The sequence below is a fragment of the Nyctereutes procyonoides genome, unplaced genomic scaffold (genome assembly GCF_905146905.1).
Source record: "Nyctereutes procyonoides isolate TBG_1078 unplaced genomic scaffold, NYPRO_anot_genome, whole genome shotgun sequence".
Lineage (NCBI taxonomy): Eukaryota > Metazoa > Chordata > Mammalia > Carnivora > Canidae > Nyctereutes > Nyctereutes procyonoides.
In genome coordinates, this window is record NW_026575151.1 from 11,950,685 (window position 1) to 11,970,219 (window position 19,535).

General features: G+C 45.4%; 1 protein-coding gene across 7 annotated transcripts in view; it reads right to left on the reverse strand.

The window, feature by feature from the left end:
• The window catches only part of SHROOM3 (shroom family member 3), a 173,010-nt gene that overhangs the window by 58,176 nt on the left and 95,299 nt on the right, over positions 1–19,535 (reverse strand). For 5 of the 7 annotated variants that reach the window (XM_055313024.1, XM_055313021.1, XM_055313023.1 and 2 more), the window contains one exon: positions 593–721. The exons of 1 other annotated variant lie outside the window; for it this stretch is intronic. Coding sequence is in view for 4 of the 6 variants with exons in the window: in XM_055313021.1 (XP_055168996.1) it covers positions 593–721 (129 nt within the window). In the remaining 2 variants the exon portion in view is untranslated. Of the gene's footprint in view, positions 1–592; positions 722–18,695; positions 18,837–19,535 lie in introns of those variants that run through there. One more of the 7 variants, XM_055313019.1, reaches the window with a different exon arrangement.

Sequence of the window (19,535 nt, forward strand, 5' to 3'; positions counted from 1 at the left end):
ATCCTGGAGTCCCGGGATCTAGTCCCACATCAGGCTCTCCACAAGGAGCCTGCTTCTCCCTCTGCCTGTGTCTCTGCCTCTCTCTGTGTGTCTCTCATGAATAAATAAATAAAATCTTTAAAAAAATTAGAAAAAAAATAAAAAGATATCTGAGGGGTGCCTGGGTGGCTCAAGCAGTTAAGTGCCTGCCTTCGGCTCAGGTCATGATCCCAGGGTCCTGGGATAGAGCCCCGTGTCATGTCGGGCTTCCTGCTCCTTGGGGGGCCTGCTTCTCCCTCTCTATCATCCCCCCTGCTTGTGTTCTCTGATTCTGTCAAATAAATAAAATATTTAAATAAATAAAAAATAAAAAGATATCTGAACCAAATGATTTGTGGGAGCCCCACAGGACCTCCCAGGAACTTTAGGGATTTTCAGAGCCTAGTTTGAAAACTGTCATGAGTGTAGTCTGAGCTTCTAGCAGACCTCCCTATTCAGCCCCTCCGGACCTCACTCACTAGACTGTATCTTGGCCAGCCTTGCCCCCAATTCCCTTTTCCATCAGTCACATCCCTCTTCTGAACTACTCGGCACAGACCTCTGTGCCTCTTACCTGTGCTTCGGCCGAAGCTTAACTCCTCCTAACCATGCTGCTTTCCTATGCTGGGGGTCAGAGGCGAGGTCCTCTGGGCAGGAGTCAGATGTGTCCGTACCTGCAGGGCCCAGGTCTCCACATGCATCTCTGGCAAAAATAGGAAAATGGGAAGCTGAGCATGATGGTGTTCGTGGGAAGGGGGCACAAAGGAATCAAGAAAAATGCATGAAAATTAACCATGGAGTTAGAGCAAAGCGATAGAGCTAAGCGCAGAGTTGTCAGCCTGCTCCCACTAAAGTGCTCTGCCCAAAAGAAGGCGAATCTGCTACTGAGGGGCTTCATCCTTTCCTATCTATGTTTCTGTGAAGCAATATAGTGTACTTCTCGATCTCAGAATACCAGGTTTCCCAACCAAGGGGGAAGAAAGAGACATGATAATGAAGGTGAACTCCCCCTTATAATTCAGCCTCCATTGGTAAATATGTGAGAGACTGGACTCACTGAAGCAAGTGTCAGACAAGGTGGTTCTCTGAAACGCAGTCCCTACTTGTGTCCCTTCTCAATTTCATTTTAAGGAGAATAACCCCCAAGTGGAGCAGCCCTCCTCTGTTCAGCAGGTGGCAGCTCAGAATAATGTGCCAACTCTTGAGCCCGAGCTATTTCAGATTGTCTAGATTCCACTGTGCTGGAGGCAAGCCTTTTTATGTGTCCATTTAAATCCGTCCCCCCACCCCCAGTCACAAACACCATTCCCTTAACACTTTTCCTCCATACTCCCAGGCAGTCAGAGAAAAATTTTAAGCCTTGTGCAGCCAATGTGTTCTGCTAGGACAACAGCTGCATTTCTTCTCCTTAGGAGACTCTCAGCTCCCGAATTTCCAAATGCTCAACTTTAAGGCCTCCTCTTGATCAGACAGTTGCCTGCATAAGCCTCTAAAGCAGATTTGTTCATTGTTTCACTTTGATGTGTACCAGTGGTGTGTTTTTGGTGTCTGTCTTTGAGAACCTTTCTGAGACTCTGAGAACCTGCACCCCCCCACACATCCCATGAGCAAGAATCTCGAGAAGAAGCAAATGTGTGCTATTTCTCCTCCGCCTGAGCCTCAGGGGAGAAGCGGTGGGATTATCAAATGGCCATTCATTTCTTTTATTTCAGGACCTGGAGGGAGATGACCAGGGAATTTCCATTTCTTAGTTATGCTTCCACAGCTAAGCACCATCACCCCCTTCTGTACATTACTTTGCTCATCAAATTTAGGATGCCTGGCTTTGAATGTAGTCAGTGTAAGCCTGAGCTTGAAGTCTGGAGGCGTGGCTGAGGTTCTGTCATCATTTATGAACTGAAAGACATTGGGCAAATGCCCTCTGAGCCTCAGGCTCTGCATTGTTCTGTACAAGTAAGAGGGCACAGCACGGCTAGGAGCCTGGCTCTGAAGCCAGCACCCCTGCACTGGAGTCCTGGCTCTTCCTGCTGACTAGCTCTGTGACTCTGTCCTCCCGGTGCCCCAGTCCTCTTATCTCTGAAATGGGTGTAAAAGAACACCATTTTTCAGGGAGCTATTGAGAAGCTTAAACCAATTCAGATGAAGCACTTAGAATAGAGTCTGGCACATATTCAGCGTTCAGCAAACTAGCCAATATTATCATGCCTATCTTCCAAAGTTGCTTGTAAGGTTTCTAGATAATGTTTATTAACTGTCTAGCATACCGCCTTCACGTGGTATATACTTAATTATTCTCATTATCATTTTACTGCAGTAAATGATAGTAGAGCTTCTTTCTGCTAAGATGTTACACAAAATAGACACAACTAAAAAGACCTAATCTGTGCTGGAAATAATAGCAAGAAAAGCTCTGGCCACAGAGTTAACATGCCAAAGCCTTTTGCAGATTTCATCATGTGGTCCCCAGTTGGGATGACTCCTATAAACCCTCAGAGGGACCAAGCCCTCTAGCTTCAACAGGGGCAGAAAGTAGGTTTATGATATCTCACCATCCGATGTGTGAATGTAAAGATTACATGGATGTAAAGAGCACACCCAAGACCACCCACTGGTATAATTCATTCTGATAGCAAGCTTTCTTTTCCTTTCTAGGCTCCCCTCTAGATCGTGATGTTGTCTGCTAGGGGGAAACAAAGACCAATCCTGAGGTTTCATAAAACCTTTGTGGCATTTAATAACTTCCTCATTTTTGGCCTGAACCGCAATCACTGGCACTCGGTCCTTGACACACAATAGCTAGGCCTTTTCCTCTTTCCTTTGCCCACACTCCCTTCCTGGGAGGCACCAAGGAACAGAAGGTCGGGTACAGTGTCACAGTGAAGGGCTGGCAGCAAGAGCAGACAAATGGGAGCACAAAGAACAGGAGATGATCTCAAAAAGGAGATGACATCATCTTTTTAAGGATTTTTAATATATGATTCTGCGTGACCCTAGGAATGCAGAAACCCACACCCCAGCACTGCTCTCTGTGGCCACATGTGGTCCTGTCACTTGCCACCTCCAGGGGACCAGCTGAGGTTAGCAACTGGGTATGACAGTTCATGGAATTCATGAAGCTTGTTCCTGCCTGCAAACCCCATGCTAAGTTACAGCAGGGTCTCCATGCTAATCTTCATCTCCCCCCACCCTGGATGTACCGGCACCTGAGTGGGCTGTCTGGATACATCATACATCTAGAAAAGAGGCTAGAGAGAGTGCAGGAAGAATCACCAGCACCTCGAACACAGATTTTCTGCCTTTCTGGAATAATCTGGACAACAAATAAACATTTTAAAAAATTCATATGTTCTAATGAAAAAAAAAATCTATACCCTGGAATGAGGGTTGGGAAGCCTATCAACCCACCTTCGAATCCTCACTTCACCCTTTTATCCCCCTGCCAATCATCTTATCTGTACACTGAGCTTGAGCTGTCTCTGGAATGCACATTTTCCCACCCACGTGAGGTCACCATGCTTCTTGCCTCAAACAGACTGGAATTGACAAAGACAGTAATGTGCTTTGATCTCATCAAGAAGTGGTGCCCCACTGGTGTGACAGTGATGCCACATGACCTGGGAAGGATTATTCCAAAGTCTTTACTATAAAAGGATATGTATGTTTTGCCATATGTCAGGAGTTATTCTTGTAACTTCTCTAAAGGAAAGAACTAATTTTTTTAGCCCCATTTTCCAGATGAACAAGTGAAGACAGAGAAGTTGTGTATCTTGGCTCAGAGCACCCAAGGAATAATATTCACTCAGGATAAAAGTCATTGACAACCATTTACTCTTCTTCCTTTCGGTTTAAAAGCTTCGGAAATATTTAGTTTATGTCACAATTTCTATAGCTCCTAGAGTGACTAACCCAGATGTGGTCAGAATGGGTGGAGAATGGTGATGGTAGAAACACTAATGAAACATGTTACCAAATGAGCTAATTTTTGCCTAAAAGATACTCAAAGGTACACTGTTTTACTTTAAAACACCCAAAAAGGGACTTGGGTGGCTTGGTCGGTTAAGCGTCTGCCTTCGGCTCAGGTCCTGGGATGGAGCCTCATGTCAGGCTCCCTGCTTGTGGAGTACCTCCTTCTCCCTCTCATCCTCATTCATGCTCTCTGGTGTGCTCTCTCTCAAATAAATAAATAAATAAAATGTTAAGAAAAGCATATCTAAAGATACACTGTAGAAACCCTGGAATCAATGAAACAAGTTCAAGTGAAAAACATAAACATAAACCAAACAGCTCTCCATCTTATGGGGCTACTTCGAGATCCCAAAAGGTACCACATTCTCCTGGCTTATCCATACTTGTACTGCAAGGTTTGATTTTGGATGAAAATCCAAAATCCATGCTAGCTATACCAGGCTATATACAATGGGCAGTTCACAGTGTCTTCTGACCACCTGTTTGCTGGTCTCTCTTCTACTACATGCTTAGAAAGGAAAGCATATCAGAGTTGCTTGATAATTATTTGTTAAACGAATGAAATCTTGCCAAATGTTCAACAGATTTGTAACATTTCTTCCCTCCTGTCTCCTATTAGTTCACTTAACTTGCTGGCTAAGCCCAGGGCTGGCTTGCCTTCAATTTTGCTTTTCTAAACCACTATGCACCTAGGGCCACCACGGCAAGTAGCTCATGGTACACACATAATACAGATTTGTTGAATGGGCCGTAGGAGACAATAAAGGGAGTAATTGTGGGATGCACCCAGAATGGAGTTCTCTGCCCATCAACTCTAAAGGTATTTACCATAGGGACGCCTGGATGGCTCAGCAGTTGAAGATCTGCCTTCAGCTCAGGGAGTGATCCGAGGGTCCTGGGATCAAGTCCCGCATTGGACTCCCTGCATGAGCCTGCTTCTCCCTCTGCCTGTGTCTCTGCCTCTCTCTCTATCTCTCATGAATAAATAAATAAAATCTTAAAAATAAAATAAAACAAAGGTATTTACCATATACATTTTGGGGGAAGGTAGGTCTTTCTCCTTATACTTTTCTCTACATGATTGTCAGCCAATTTCTTTGTAAAAGTACAATTCAGCCCTGTTTGGTCCATCTCATTAGCAGCAGGATTTTGTGGGGGTAGAGAGGACCATTGTGGGGAGCTGTTGCTGAGCCTTCCAACAAACAGTTGGCAAAGCACAGTACACGTTTGCTGCCTGAAGTTTTGAGGCAGCCAGAATGCTTTTTGAGATTAAGCAGAAAGAAGTGCATTTATACAGGCCTAAGTTTATCCTCAGAGCTCTTTGGAGAAATTCCTTTGGATTTACGCTGGATGCATGTGTGTACTCATTTTCATAATTTGCCTTGTTAAATGTCATGTTTTTGGCTTCCTATGTTTCTGTTCCTATGATATTCTGTTCCGTGCCTATCATGCATGAAGTTGGCCTAATTATCATGTCTCTCCTGGTAGCAGGTCTTGAGTGTCATTGCTACAGGCTTCCCACACATCTCCCCAGGGTCTCCTGGTGGCACAGTGGGGAGAACGCCTGGATTCTTGGCTCCTCCAGTGTCTGCAAGAACATTTTAAGAACTGATGATGTTGGGTACAGAGTTCTGTTCTTAGTCTAATATAGCTGTTCTCTATTTTCTGATGACTAAGCATTTATCATAGTTTTCACAGTATGAAAAAAAATTACCCTTTCTTTAAAAGCCCCCTGTTCCTGGCCTTTTGGTCTATATATTTATATATATATACATGTCTATATATTTAGACCTAATCTTCTGGATCACTGTCCCTCTCTTACTCTCCTTTTTTGCTTTTTTAAATCACTATGTATCATCTAGGAAGCTCACTCTCTATTCTCTCTAGAGAGAGATCTAGGATCTAGGCCTGATCCCTATCTGGTGTTTTTTATCATAGGCATATCACTGACTTGTACTTAAAAACCTTTTCTTTCTGCTCACCTACCCTGGTTCAGCAGCTTGCTTATTGCAGGATGGGCCACACATAACCCTTCAGTCACACAGAGATGTGATTGGTAGGTCTCAGATCTGAGATGTACCAATCACACCTCTGTGTCCATTTCTATCTCCCGCTCTTGCTGCTGCCTTTTCTCACTTGATATCCCTTGAAGCCTCCCAGTGGATCCACCCTATACAATTTATACCACTGGCATTCAGCATATTTCTGATGACTTTTGAAAGCATATGTGTAACCACCTCTAGATTCTAGCCAATGGCTTCCATGTCAACCTTGCACAAAGACTAGAAAAGAGTGGGTAGGGGGAAAAAGCCACATGACTGGCTAAATCTTTTAACCTACCTAATAAACATTCAACCTGCTTCAGATTTTGACTCCAATCTCTCCACCCCACCACTGAAGCCTATACTTACATAGGTAGCCCAGTGCAAGTGCATAAGAAAACCAAGGGCCCTCATGCAAGGCCCTATGGTTAAATTGAGGATAGCTTCACCATTGGAGGGGTACGGCCCCCACTGTGAACACTCAGAGCCTGCCCTTTAATCAACTCTGATAAGTGGCAGACTGTGTAATATGTATTAATGTGGATTCTGGAGCCAGTTGCTTTTGTTCTTATTTGGGCTCTATTACCTAGTAGGTGTGTAACCTCTGGCAGGTCACTTAACCTCTTATGTCTCAGTTTCCTCCTCTACAAAATAGGAAAATAATAGCACTTGCATCAAAGGGTAGTTGTGAGACCTGAACCAGTTGATACGTAGAAAGCACTTAGAACAGAGCCTGGCAATACATGTTAACGTCTTACCAATAGAGTGAAACCTACATTTATTGGGCACATGGTAGGTACCAGATGCTGTGCTTTAAAAAGTTATTCAGTGAATTTTCTTATCATTTGAAACAGTGAAGATCATCATTACAGATAAAGAAAGCAAAACGAGGGCAGCCCTGGTGGTGCAGCGGTTTGGCGCCGCCTGCAGCCTGGGGTGTGATCCTAGAGACCTGGGATCGAGTCCCACATCGGGCTCCCTGCATGGAGCCTGCTTCTCCCTCTGCCTGTGTCTCTGCCTCTCTCTGTGTGTGTCTATGAATAAATAAATAAAATCTTTAAAAAAAAATAAAAACAAAACCTTTAAAAAAAAAAAAGAAAGCAAAACGAAATAAAACAAAGAGAAAAAGTAATGGCTGAAGACCATGCCACCCTTTATTAAAAGTCCCAAAGGATCACTGGGCTCTGAATGCATTTTTCTTAGAACTGTCATATGCTAAACCATGCGTGCCTGGTATGTCTTCCACATCACCCTTTTGCTACTCATATGAGACAAAAAGGGCCTGGCATTTGATAACCACAGCAAGACATGGCTATTAGCATTCGATCACAGGGATCTACATGAGAGACATGAGCAGAAGTCACCCGAGGGGTGTGATGGGATGACTGTTGTGAGGATGGCTCTCTAATTTCTTAAGACAGGAAACTGTGAATATCCAAAGCATTTAGGGAGGGATATAAATATTTAACTCCAGAGTGAAGGATTATGGCATACAATAACAAGAAACATGGAACATGAGGAAGATTCATGGAACTTGGGAACAGACTAGCACAGAGAACCCAGCAACTAGTTTGAAAGAAATAGTTCCTCAAGCACAAGGATGTCAGAATTAGCCTGAGGAGCTCATCTAAGGGCCTCCTCTGATGAGCCTCTGTACCGGGCAGAAATGGCACGTCAGCTAATGTACATGCATGGCTGTCCTAAAAACATGAGTTTAGATCCAACTTTCTTGACTCTCTCGAGTCCTCCCACATCAGATTCGGGGGGGGGGGGGCAAGACATGTATCCCTCTCCTGCAGGCAGGAGGAGGTGGAGGGACTCTGGCTCTGGGAAGGTTCCTTGGTCTGTGGAAGCCAAGGTGTCATTCTCCATCTACATGCAAAATGAGTTGCTTCTGTCCTAAACCTGTCTAGTGGGGTGGACATCAAAACTGGAAGTGCAGATTGTCATTCATTGAGAAAAAATAGGTCCCTCGCTAAATTTGGCATCAGTTAAAGAATCTTAGGAAAAATGAACTCACCCCCTTGTTTGTGAGGAAGGCCTAATCCTTACTTTGCCCAAGAGGATTATTGGGTCTTAGAAGCTCACATGCACTTTTGTAAAGCTCATGCCAACTGCCTTTGTGTCTACAATATGCAAGATTCGTTCTGCTGTTTAGGGTAGATAATAGACATTCCATACTATTTAAATGCCTCCGAATTACAGACCTAAATGTTTCCAACTTCTGCTGTCACCCAAAGCAGGAATCTGTCTCCCAAGCTTTCCTGCAGCTGTTGCTTTATATTCTTTGGAAGCAGGTCTGAATGGAAGGCAAGGTACCAAAGTGCAATTTGTTTTTTGTTTGTTTTTAAAGATTTTATTTATCTATTTGAGAGAAGGAAGAGTGTGGGGGCGGGGGGGGAGCAGAGAGAGAGACAGACTCCCTGTTAAGCAGGGAGGCCTGGCCATGGGGCTCCATCCCAGGACCCCAAGAACATGACCTGAGCTGAAGGCAAACATTTAACTGACTGAGCCACCCATGTGCCCCCATACAGACAACCTGTGGAAAAGTAATTGCGATTTACAATATACTTTTCAAGGTGTTTGTAACTGTGGTTCTATACGAGGGGTTCCTACTTATCCTCAACATTTGTCCTTTCCCTTGGGTGCTACAGGATTAGTGTAATATGATCCAGAGTTTTTAGGTTTTGTAAATCCTCTAGGTCCCTACTCACCCCACCACCCTATGCCCTCCAGGAGAATTCTGGGCCCACCTGCATATATAACATAAAAATGGGACGGACAAAATCGATGCCTTGAGTTTAGCATAGCATTCTCAAAACATCATTCAAAAATATTACAAATTGGCACCTGTGCTAGGCTTTCCAATTTAGAAAGTATTTATATATGTATATATAACAAATGTGGTTCTCATAACAACCCCATGAAATGTGGCCCCCTTTCACAGAAATGAAAACTGAGATACAGGGATCCCTGGGTGGCGCAGCGGTTTGGCGCCTGCCTTTGGCCCAGGGAGCGATCCTGGAGACCCGGGATCGAATCCCACGTCGGGCTCCTGGTGCATGGAGCCTGCTTCTCCCTCTGCCTGTGTCCCTGCCTCTCTCTCTCTCTTTCTCTGTGACTATCATAAATAATAAAAAAAAAACTGAGATACAGGTAATTTAAATACAGTTATACCTCATTTTATTGCCCTTTGCTTTATTGTGCTTCACATATATTGTATTTTTTCCAAAGTGAAGGTTTGTGGCAACCCTGTATTGAGCAAACCTAACAGCACCATTTTCCCAACAGCATTTGCTTACTTTCTATCTCTGTGACACATGTTGATAATTCTTGCAATATTTCAAGTTTTTTCAGCATTAAATTTGTTACAGTAATTTGTGATTGGTGATTACAACTTGCTGAAAGCTTAGATGGTAGCATTTTTAGCAATAAAATATTTTTTTAAAGATTTTATTTATTTGAGAGAGAAAGAAAGCACAAGCAAGGGGAGGGGAGGGGAGGGGAGAAGCAGACTCCCCGCTGAGCAGGAAGCCCAATGTGGGACTCAATCTCAGGACCCTGAGACCACCACCTGAGCCAAAGGCATCAGACACTCAACGACCTGAGCCCCACCCAAGTGCCCCAAGCAATAAAGTATATTTTAGTTAAAGTATGTACATTGTTTTTTTAGACATAATGCTATTACACACTTAATAGACCATTGTGTAGTATAAGCCTAAGTTTGATATGCACTGGAGAAACCAAAAAGTTCATCTGACTCACTTATGGCAGTGGTCTAGAACTGAACCCGCACTATCTCTGAGGTATACCTGTAAGCTGTTCCAGATCACAAAGAAAGTGGTAGAGCCAGGACCCAACACATCAAAAAATTCCAAAGGGTGCCCTTAGCCCCCTTCTACAATAGTCATGTCACCTAAGGCTCAGTTAGATATCTGCAGGCTGGAACAGTCCATAAAAAACAAAGTTGCCTTATCCCAGGAAGAATCGAACAATTGTTCAGGGGTGCCTGATGGCTCAGCCACTTTAGTGTCTGCCTTTGGCTCAGGTCATGATCCCAAGGGGACCCTGTCAGGCTCTGTGCTCAGCAGGGAGTCTGCTTCTCTCTCTGCCCTTCCCCCTGCTTCTGATCGCTCTCTCTTTCTCTCAAATAAATAAAATCTTAAAATGGGGTGGCAGTGGTGCTGGGTGGCTCAGTTGCTTGGGTGTCTGACTTTGACTTGGGTTGTAATCTCGAGGTCCTGGGAATGGAGCCCCCCTTTGAGCCCCACGTCAGGCTCCACACTGAGTGGAAGGTCTGCTGTCCCTCTCCCTCTGCCCCTCCTCCACCTGTGCACTCTCTCTCAAATAAATGAATAAAATCTTTAAAAAAAAAACAAACAAGCAAACAATTCTTCCAGTATTGTCTTCTAGAAGTGTTGATCTTTGGTGGTTTCTATTGGTCACTGCCTTTCCTACCTTTTCTACCAAGGCTGCTTAATTTCTACCTGTTGTTACAAGTCCTATCTTAACTCTGAGGCCAGTTGGACTCCAAATGAGAAGGAATTTAAGCCTCTCAAGAGTATCTCAGGAAAGAGCTTCATGACAAATTCTTAGCTAGTACGTGCTCATCTTGAGCCTCAAGTCCCTATGTTACCCTCTTCCCGCCCCCTCACCCCAAGCTTCCAGTGCCTGCCTGACCTTCCAGGTGGGACAGAAATTTGCTTTTGATACCAGTTCCTTTAAGACCAGAGCCCGTCCTTATTACTGTTGACTAACCTATACACAGATGGTAGTGGGAACAAAAGCCAAAGGGACAGCAGGTGCGGAAGTGAGTGATCATTTTTATCTGACTAGACAGGAGCAAGTCCTCCTTCCCCCCTCCACTGGGCACTAGCACGCAGAAGGAGACAGCATCAGGCAGGAGTTTGGCAGGTCATGGGGCAGCCAGGCCAGCCCAGAACAAGAAATATCTTATACAACACCCCCTCAGCTGCCCCCCCCGCCCCGCCACCCGCTGCAACCCCACCTTAACAGGCCTGGGAAAGGTACAGAACCCATGACAAAGAGAAGGTACTGAACTGTGACCCCATGTCACAGATTCAGCGATGGAATGATGGCCTCTGCCCAGCCAGACCTGGCTCAGCAGGGGAGGCAGCCTCTTCTCACTGTGGCATTCCAGCTGCTACTGGTAACCATGGGAACAGATATAAAGGGCTTCAAGTTGAGGGGCAGAGGCTGGAGGCAATGGTGAAGAGGCAGGGAGGGACTTCAAGTGACAGTCCTGCAATTCTCCTCACTTTAGCCATGCACATCCATTGTGAGTCAGACTCAAAGACCAGTGAGTGGAGCTTGCACACAGCAGAGCAGCCTTGAAGGGTCAGGGACAGTCAGAGAGCTAAGATCCCTGCAGGTTTCCGTCCAGATTTCTCTTTTTTCCCCCTTCAGAGAGCAGAACCCTAAGAGTTTCATCTGCCAAGAACGCTGCCCTGCGATAATGTGGCTCACTTGGGTGGACAGAACTGGTACACAGTGGCATTCCTTCAACTACAGGGCTGCAAGCAACTCGCCATGGGACTCCTCCCCATGAGGAGGCCAGTTGGACTCCAAATGAGAAGGAATTTCAGCCTTCAGCCCATTGCCCCCAGAGGGGCTTCCTCTATGTGCTGGGGAGCTTCTCTGGTGGCTCTGTAAATACACCTGGCACCATTTGGGTAGTTGAGGAAAAAGTCCTGAGATTCTGGCTGTTGAACGGCACCGCAAAGGAGAGGTCTGAATGTTGAGAACATAAATACAGAACGTCTTGCACAACAACCAGGACTTTACAGAAGCAGAGGGTAGAGCTAATGCAAAGGCTCTTATCTCAACAGAAAATCATTATCTATAATTTATTTAACTATATTTTCCCCCTAGGCCTCCACATGTTTTGGGGTTTTTTTTTTTAACAATTTATTTACCCATTTTAGAGAGAGGTGGGAGGAGGGGCAGAGGGAGAACCCCTCAAGCACACTCTCTGCTGAGCATGAAGCCTGCCGGGGCACTCAATCCCACCACCCATGAGACCATAACCAAAGCCAAAACCAAGAGTCAGACACCCAACCAACTGTGCCACCGAGGCACCCCTTCCACACCTTATTTTAATTGGCCAATGTGACTTAAGTCTTTAAATCAGTAGAGTTCTCAACGTACACTTGGCATTCACTTTTAAAGTTCTAGCTCCCGGTTCTCCAGAATTTATTCTGAAAACGCCAATGGAAACATGGAATACAAATACCCTAGGTCAGTTTACTTTCCCTCTTACTACAATAGGGCTATGGAGACCATCTTTCACCTGGCCTTTCTTCTGGAGACCAAGGTAATACCACATCTATGTTAAACCTTACAAGGGCATCACAAAGCCTAGGCCAAATCCTAACAGGTGGCCTAGTTCTCCACCTGTCTTTGTTCCCAGATTGACTTCTTAGTTGGAGCCATTGGAGTGGTAGGAGGGTAAAAGGACAGGTCAGAGAGGGCCACGGACAGGCAGACTTTTGAGGGCCTGGGAAAAAAAATCTGACATGTTCATTGACGCCCTTCCTGCACCCCCCTACCCCGGCCTTCAATGGTCAACCAATTCCTCCAACACCGGTGTTCACTTGTGTACATCCCATAACAGTGGCACTAGTAGTGCCACTTACTGCAGTAATTAAATCATAAAAATAATTTTACCTAAAAGGGAAATGCAAGTGACCTCCATCAGGAGACTCATCAGTTGAGAGGCTGGATCCTGCAGATTTCTACCCTGGCACCTCTGTGCCCTCAGCAAACTATTTAATCTCTTGTGTTTTGGGTTTCCTCATCTCTAAAGAAGGATAACAATAGTGCCTACCTCACAGGAGTGTGAAGAAAGTACAAGAAGACTTTCAGGCAGTGCTCCCCTCTTAGCAGGTACTTGTTACATTTCAGAAATTAACACCTACCAGGTGCCTGGATATGTACTTTTACATGTATTTTGTCATTTAATGGTTAGATTAGCTTGAATCTGATAGTATTAATACCTCTTTCAAGGTATTATCATCACCATTCTACAGATAAGGGAACTGCGGCTTAAAGAATTAGGAACTTGCCCTAAACCACAGCAGGAAGTAGAGCTCAGATTCAGGTGTAGGGTGCTCCATCTCCACAGTCTAAGGTAGAGGAACATTTCATTGTTCTCATTTTTAGGAAGATAGTAAGAGAAAACCTTAGCAAGTAACTCTGATGTTTAAGAAAACAGTACCAATGACAAAAACAAAAACAAAACAAACAAAACCAGGATTTAAACCTCCTCCTTGGGCAGCCCCGGTGGCCCAGTGGTTTAGCGCCACCTTCAGCCCAGGGCCTGATCCTGGAGTCCCGGGATCGAGTCCCACGTCAGGCTCCCTGCGTGGAGCCTGCTTCTCCCTCTGCTTGTGTCTCTGCCTCTCCCTCTCTCTCCCTCTCTCTCTCTCTGTGTGTCTCTCATGAATGAATAAATAAAATCTTTAAAAAAAAAACAAACCTCCTCCTTAAGGAGCTTTAAAAACAAACAAAAAGCAAAGCAAAACAAAACAAAACCCAGTAAGACTAGTCTAAGACAGAGCCCTCTGCTCTGAAAAAAGTTCGAAGAGAAATGGATACGCATTCACACTTAGAGTCGGGGCATCTATGAACCCTTGACTGTAAAACATCTTTATCAGCCATGATTGCATTCCCGGGGCTAATATGTTCTCAGTAAATGTGATAAATTGTTTACTGAATGAATTACACCAGCCCCACAACAAAATGCCTTTGCTAGAGTTGGCAAAGTACATATTGTCATTCCCAAGTGCTTTATTGAACTTAAATAATTGAAGTTTAATGGATTAAGTAAACTATTATATTTACCACTCTGTCCAAGGTATCTTACTGAAAATTCAAGGTAGTTTGTCCCTTTAAACAGAAGCACAACATCAATTTGATACAGAGTTCAGGAATTTTTGTCCATCTTTAGAAAGAGGGTGTAAAATGTAACCTATGTCACCTGGGATTCCTGGAAGCTGGAAGCCTGGTCTGGCTGTTCAGCTTCAACAAATTTCATTTAATCAGTCCTCAAAAACAGAGGGGTTTACAAAGTAGTCTCTCTTCAGGGTTTACCACTGTTGGCTATGAAAAGCTCCACTGGCATTTTGAAATGGTAGGCTGTAGGCAAGATCTTTAAATTCCCTACAACCTCAAAACAAACAAACAAACAAAACAAAACAAAACAAAAAAACCTTACGAAAAAGAAGATACATATCATGCTAAGGAGATCAGTTAATATGTTAGAGGATCCTTCATAATCTTAAATAAATGAGATGGCTTTAACAGAAAGTATAAATAATTTTATCAACACCAAAACCACATTTATATTTATTACGGTGCAGGGGATTATTAGCTGACATTTATGGAGTCCTTACTAAACTAAGCCCTTTGGATGGCTAACTCAATCCCCACAATGACTCTATGAAGATGCTTCAATATTATCCAATGCTTTCGGGTTCTGAGGCATTTAATATTTTTCCCAAGGCAATATATACCTAGAGGCAGAGATGGGATGTGTACCCTGATCTAGCTCTAGAAGCCATGCTTTTCTTCTTCTAATTGAACTAATACTTGCATACAATAAAATGCACAAGTCCTAAGTGTTCAGTTTGATGAAGCTTGATAATTGTGCAGAACTATGCAACCATCACTCAAAAGACCTAGAACCTTTCCATTGCTCCAGAAAAACCTCTTAAGTCTTTCCAGTCAATCCCTCTAACCCTCTAGAGGCAATCACTTAACTTCTCTACTATAGAGTGGTTTTGCCTGTTCGAGTACTTCATAAACAGAATTGCTTATGAATTCTTTTGTGTCTGGCTTCTTTAATATAATGGTTCTGAGATGCATCTAGCTGGTTGTGTACATCATGAGTTCATTCCTTTTTTTTTTTTTTTGAGTTCATTCCTTTTGATTGCTGAGTAGTATTCCATTGTATGGATGTACCACAGTGCATCCATTTTCTTGTTGCTGGAAATAGGGTTACTTCTAGTTGGCAATTATCAATAAGGTTGCTATGAACATTTTGTACAAGCCTTTTTGTGGACATTTGTTTTCATCTCTCTTGGGTACATAGCTAGCCATGGAAATGCTGGGTCATAGAGTTAGTATATGCTTAACTTACAATAACCCAAAGTTCTTAACCTCTGTATCCCTCAGAATGGCACTAGCTTATTAACATTTGATTTCCCCTCTTATATGACAAGTTTCCAGAGGGCAAAGAACCCATCTCCATTCCCTGGGCTGCCTCCCACATAGTAAATGTTTGCTGAACAAATGAAAGACCATTGTTATGCTCCTGTTCCTTCTTTGGGCGTTACTATAGCATAAGAAAACATGCTTGGCATGCATGGAGAAATATGACAAGATGAAGGGTGTGAGGGAGAGGCACTGCTCATTCCAGCAAAGTGGAAAACCGCCCAGCCAGGAGACTCTTGACTTCCCCATTTTCTTTTCGATATGACCTTTCCTAGAAAGTGAACCCCTCCCAGTGATCCTTCAGGGAGAGAGCATGGTGGCCGCTCCTGATCAAGTGACATTTCAGAAAGGGAGGAAGGTGTCACTGCAATTGAGGTTACATGGTGGTTAGAATTACAGGATACGTCTGTCAAACAGGAGGGTAGAGGAAGCAGCAACCTGTGAAATCCAGACTTTCTGAAAGAAACCAGCAAGAGTGCAGCACTGCTGGCCCCGGGGAGCAGCCTCCAACAGAAGCTATAGGAATACTCAGTTTGGGCATAAGCACCACTCAAAATACATTTTGAGGAAAAAAGCAAAATGTAACATTACTGTAAAAATGTACTCAGATTTGTCACACAAAAGAGGATATTGAAAAGAAAGTGGGATCCAGACTGGAGAGAGCCGTCAGGGACACCATCCTTAGTTCAGACGTTTATGACACAGCTACCCTCTCCCCACCTGAGGCAGAAGTTTTAATTCCTGTGAATCAATTCATTCATTCACTTTGAAGCAATTTATTTGAAATCACAAAACTTATGCTACATTCAACCTAGAATGTCTTAGAAAATAATTAAATCATTGTTGATTTTCTATCTATAAATAGAAAAGAATTGGCAATTCCTAGGGATAATTATATAATCTTTCTTACCAAAGGAGAATCTTTGTTTTACATAAACCAAAACAGGGCTTTGCTGGACTCAGGTGCTTTGAGGGGAATCTTTATACCCTTTGATCCTAGGTTATCAAAGATTGAAATATATTTAGAGTTCCTCAATCTGGGGTTTGAAGAGGTGACCCAGTCTTCCTTTAACCAGACAGTACCGCACTGAAAGCAGATGGCTGTTTATCCTATTCTTAAAACCTCCAGGGAAGTAAATTCTCTACAACATCCCTTGGTAACCTTCTCCAGGGTTTTATCAAGCATACAGTGAAGAAGTTCTGATGTAGAAACCAATAAAAAAATATTAACTCAATGAGCCTAGCTAGCTACAAGCACTGGTAAGGGATGTATCTGGGCACTTTGCCTTAATGGTAAAGAGATGTATTTACAAAACAGGCTATCCAAACAAAAGCCATTTGTCAGGAGCAGATGTGGGAAGTTGATTCAAGAGAAATTGCCACAATAAATTCTGTTCCATGAACCACGTGAAGAAGTTATTGTTGGTTATAACCTTTTTTTAAAGTACAAGTTTATTTCCTTGGCATTTCCTAGTTTCAGTTCCTAAAAGAAATTCATTGGCAATTTTTAAAAAAATGCTCATAGCCGCAAAGTTTTCAAATGACTAGGTTTCTCTGAAAAACTAGGCCTTAACTAAAATGTAAATGTCGTCATAAATAACCATTTACTTTTTCTCAGTTCTGTATAGTTCACCTTTTCTGCAGATGATCATGCAATACTTCCATAATCAGAAAAAAAAACTGTAAGACAAACATAGCCATCAAAATTAATTAAAATGTAAAACAAATTCTGGTGAAATTATTTGTGGGTGGGATTTAGCTATACCTTTAATATGCTTTTAATTGGGAGTAATAATTAGCCTTTAAATATTAAATGATTAGAACCAGAAAACACACAGAACAATCTTTATAAGCCTCTGTGCTAAGATCGCCTGTGGCAGCCTGGGAGCTCGCCGCAGTCTCGCCACGGAGGCCACATGCGTGCGGGTGCTCACTTACTCCCGATCCCAAAGCTCCGTGCACGGAGAGGTTCACCACAATACTACGATTAAAAAAAAAAAAAAGTGATGCCAAAATACATCGGAGAAAGGGACACACCCCACGCCGCCCACCCCCGGATGCTCCCCGTATTGAAATTCCCTGAGCCCTCCCACACGCTTCGGCAAAGCTCCTGCGTCTCTGGCAATTCAGAGGAGGGCGAGTGTCAGGTGTGCTCTCGTTTTCATTATTTAATTTCTGCTACAAGACCGCAGAACACACCTTTTTAAGAAAAAAAAAACTGCCTTAAGATTTGGAACAAGGGCCGGGGAGAGTGGGCGTGTCCCTCGGAGCACCTTTGGGACGTTTCCTAAGAAACCAATTCCGCCAAACGACGGGGGGCGGGTCGACCTAACTCGGTGAGGGGCCCTCGCGCGGGGCGATTCACGATCAAACTATCGCACAGGCCATTGCTTCCGACGCGTCTCCACGCTGTCCGCAACCTCCGGCGCTTTTCCTCTTGCAGGGGCGGTTCCTGCCTCCATGACGATCCTCGCAGGACGCGCGCCCGCCGAGGCCCGGGAGCGTCCGGGCGCCGGGGCCAGCGCGCACCCACCGCCCTGCGCCCGGGGCCGACGCCCGCACCCACCGCCCCTGCGCCCCGGGGCCGACGCGCGCACCCACCGCCCCTGCGCCCCGGGGCCGACGCCCGCACCCACCACCCCTGCGCCCCGGGGCCGACGCCCGCACCCACCGCCCCTGCGCCCCGGGGCCGACGCCCGCACCCACCGCCCCTGCGCCCCGGGGCCGACGCCCGCACCCACCGCCCCTGCGCCCCGGGGCCGACGCCCGCACCCACCGCCCCTGCGCCCCGGGGCCGACGCCCGCACCCCCGCCCAGCCCCAGCGACTCACCGCCGCCCCGGGGCCGCTCCCGCGCCGCGCAGCGCTGCAGGCCGCCGCCAAGCTCGAGCGGGGCCGCCGCTCCGAGGACGCGGCGCGGGGCATCGCCGGGGCTCGCCGCGCTCAACAATGGGCGGCCCGGCCCGGCCCCGTCCCGGAGATCGGCCCCCGCCGGCCTCGCCCCCGCCGGCCTCGCCTCGGCCCCCGCCCGAGGGGCCGCGCTCGCGGGGCGCCGGCCGCCAGGTAACCCCCCGGGCACCGCCGGACGGGCGCGGGCGCTCAGGGCGGGATCCGCATCGCAAGGGCAGAGGAGGCTCCCCGAGGTCTGGAAACGGATCCTGGGAGGGAAGGGTCGGCCCCTCTCGGTCCTCGTGGTATTAAGGGGACCGGCCCCCTCGCTCCGCGTCTCCCTTCGCAGCCCGCGCCAGGGAAGGTGGTCTCTCCCCCACCCGCCCCGTTTTGAAATGAAAAGGAATCCAGGAGCGAAATACCGACTTGAAGAAGCCCGCGCTCGCTTTTCAGGCCCGTACAGTTAGTAATTGACCAAATGAAGCATGAATGAAGCAAGGTAAAAAGTTCACAGCTTGGGGAAAAAAAAAAAAAAAACACAGCTCACATTACAAGGAAAAGAAACATCCTTTTTCTCTGTACGTCCTCTTTTCAGTGTAGGTCAACCGGAGACATGCGGGTTGCTGCCGGGCGGCGGATGCTGCTGAAGCCTCCCTTCCCAGCCCTTCTTGGTTCCCATGAGCATCACCTCTAGAGCAGAGGTAGGTGATTATTTTAGCGGCTCTGGCTATTAATCTCTCTCGGGAGCTTAGATTCAGCTTTGCCAACGTTTGGGTCTTAGCCAAGGTACACATTTGCATTTGTTTTGCATTTGTGATCTAGCTGCCCAGTTAATATTCTTAAGGGAAGGTATGGTGCTTCTAGCTTCAGACTTCTTCAAAGGCTCTTCCAGCCTCTTTCAATGGAGGTAAGATTTTTTTTTTTCTTAGAGTACCTTTCTTAATCGCTTTCACATGTCATTGCCAGAGATTAAAATGACACAAAGGTCTGAAACTGGTTTTATTTCTTCTCATTCAAGCAGAATCCCTGTTGTTAAATATTCAGGTTCTATATTTAAGGCCAATATATAGAGGGGGAGAGGAGAGGAGAGGAGAGGAGAGGAGAGGAGAGGAGAGGAGAGGAGAGGAGAGGAGAGGAGAGGAGAGGAGGAAGAGAAGACAAGAGAAGACAAGAGAAGACAAGAGGAGAAGAGAATGTCTAATTAGGTAGGAACTAGAAGCCTCAGTTTCAGGAGAGTCGATACTATTTGTCATTATGTGGCTGGACTCTTGTTATAACCCTGCCAAATGCAGAAGCATTAGCCACCACAGCAACCACTGAATAAACATTTTTACTGAAGTCTTTATGGAGAGGCTTCCTTCCCACCTCCAAAAAGGTATTATCCCCC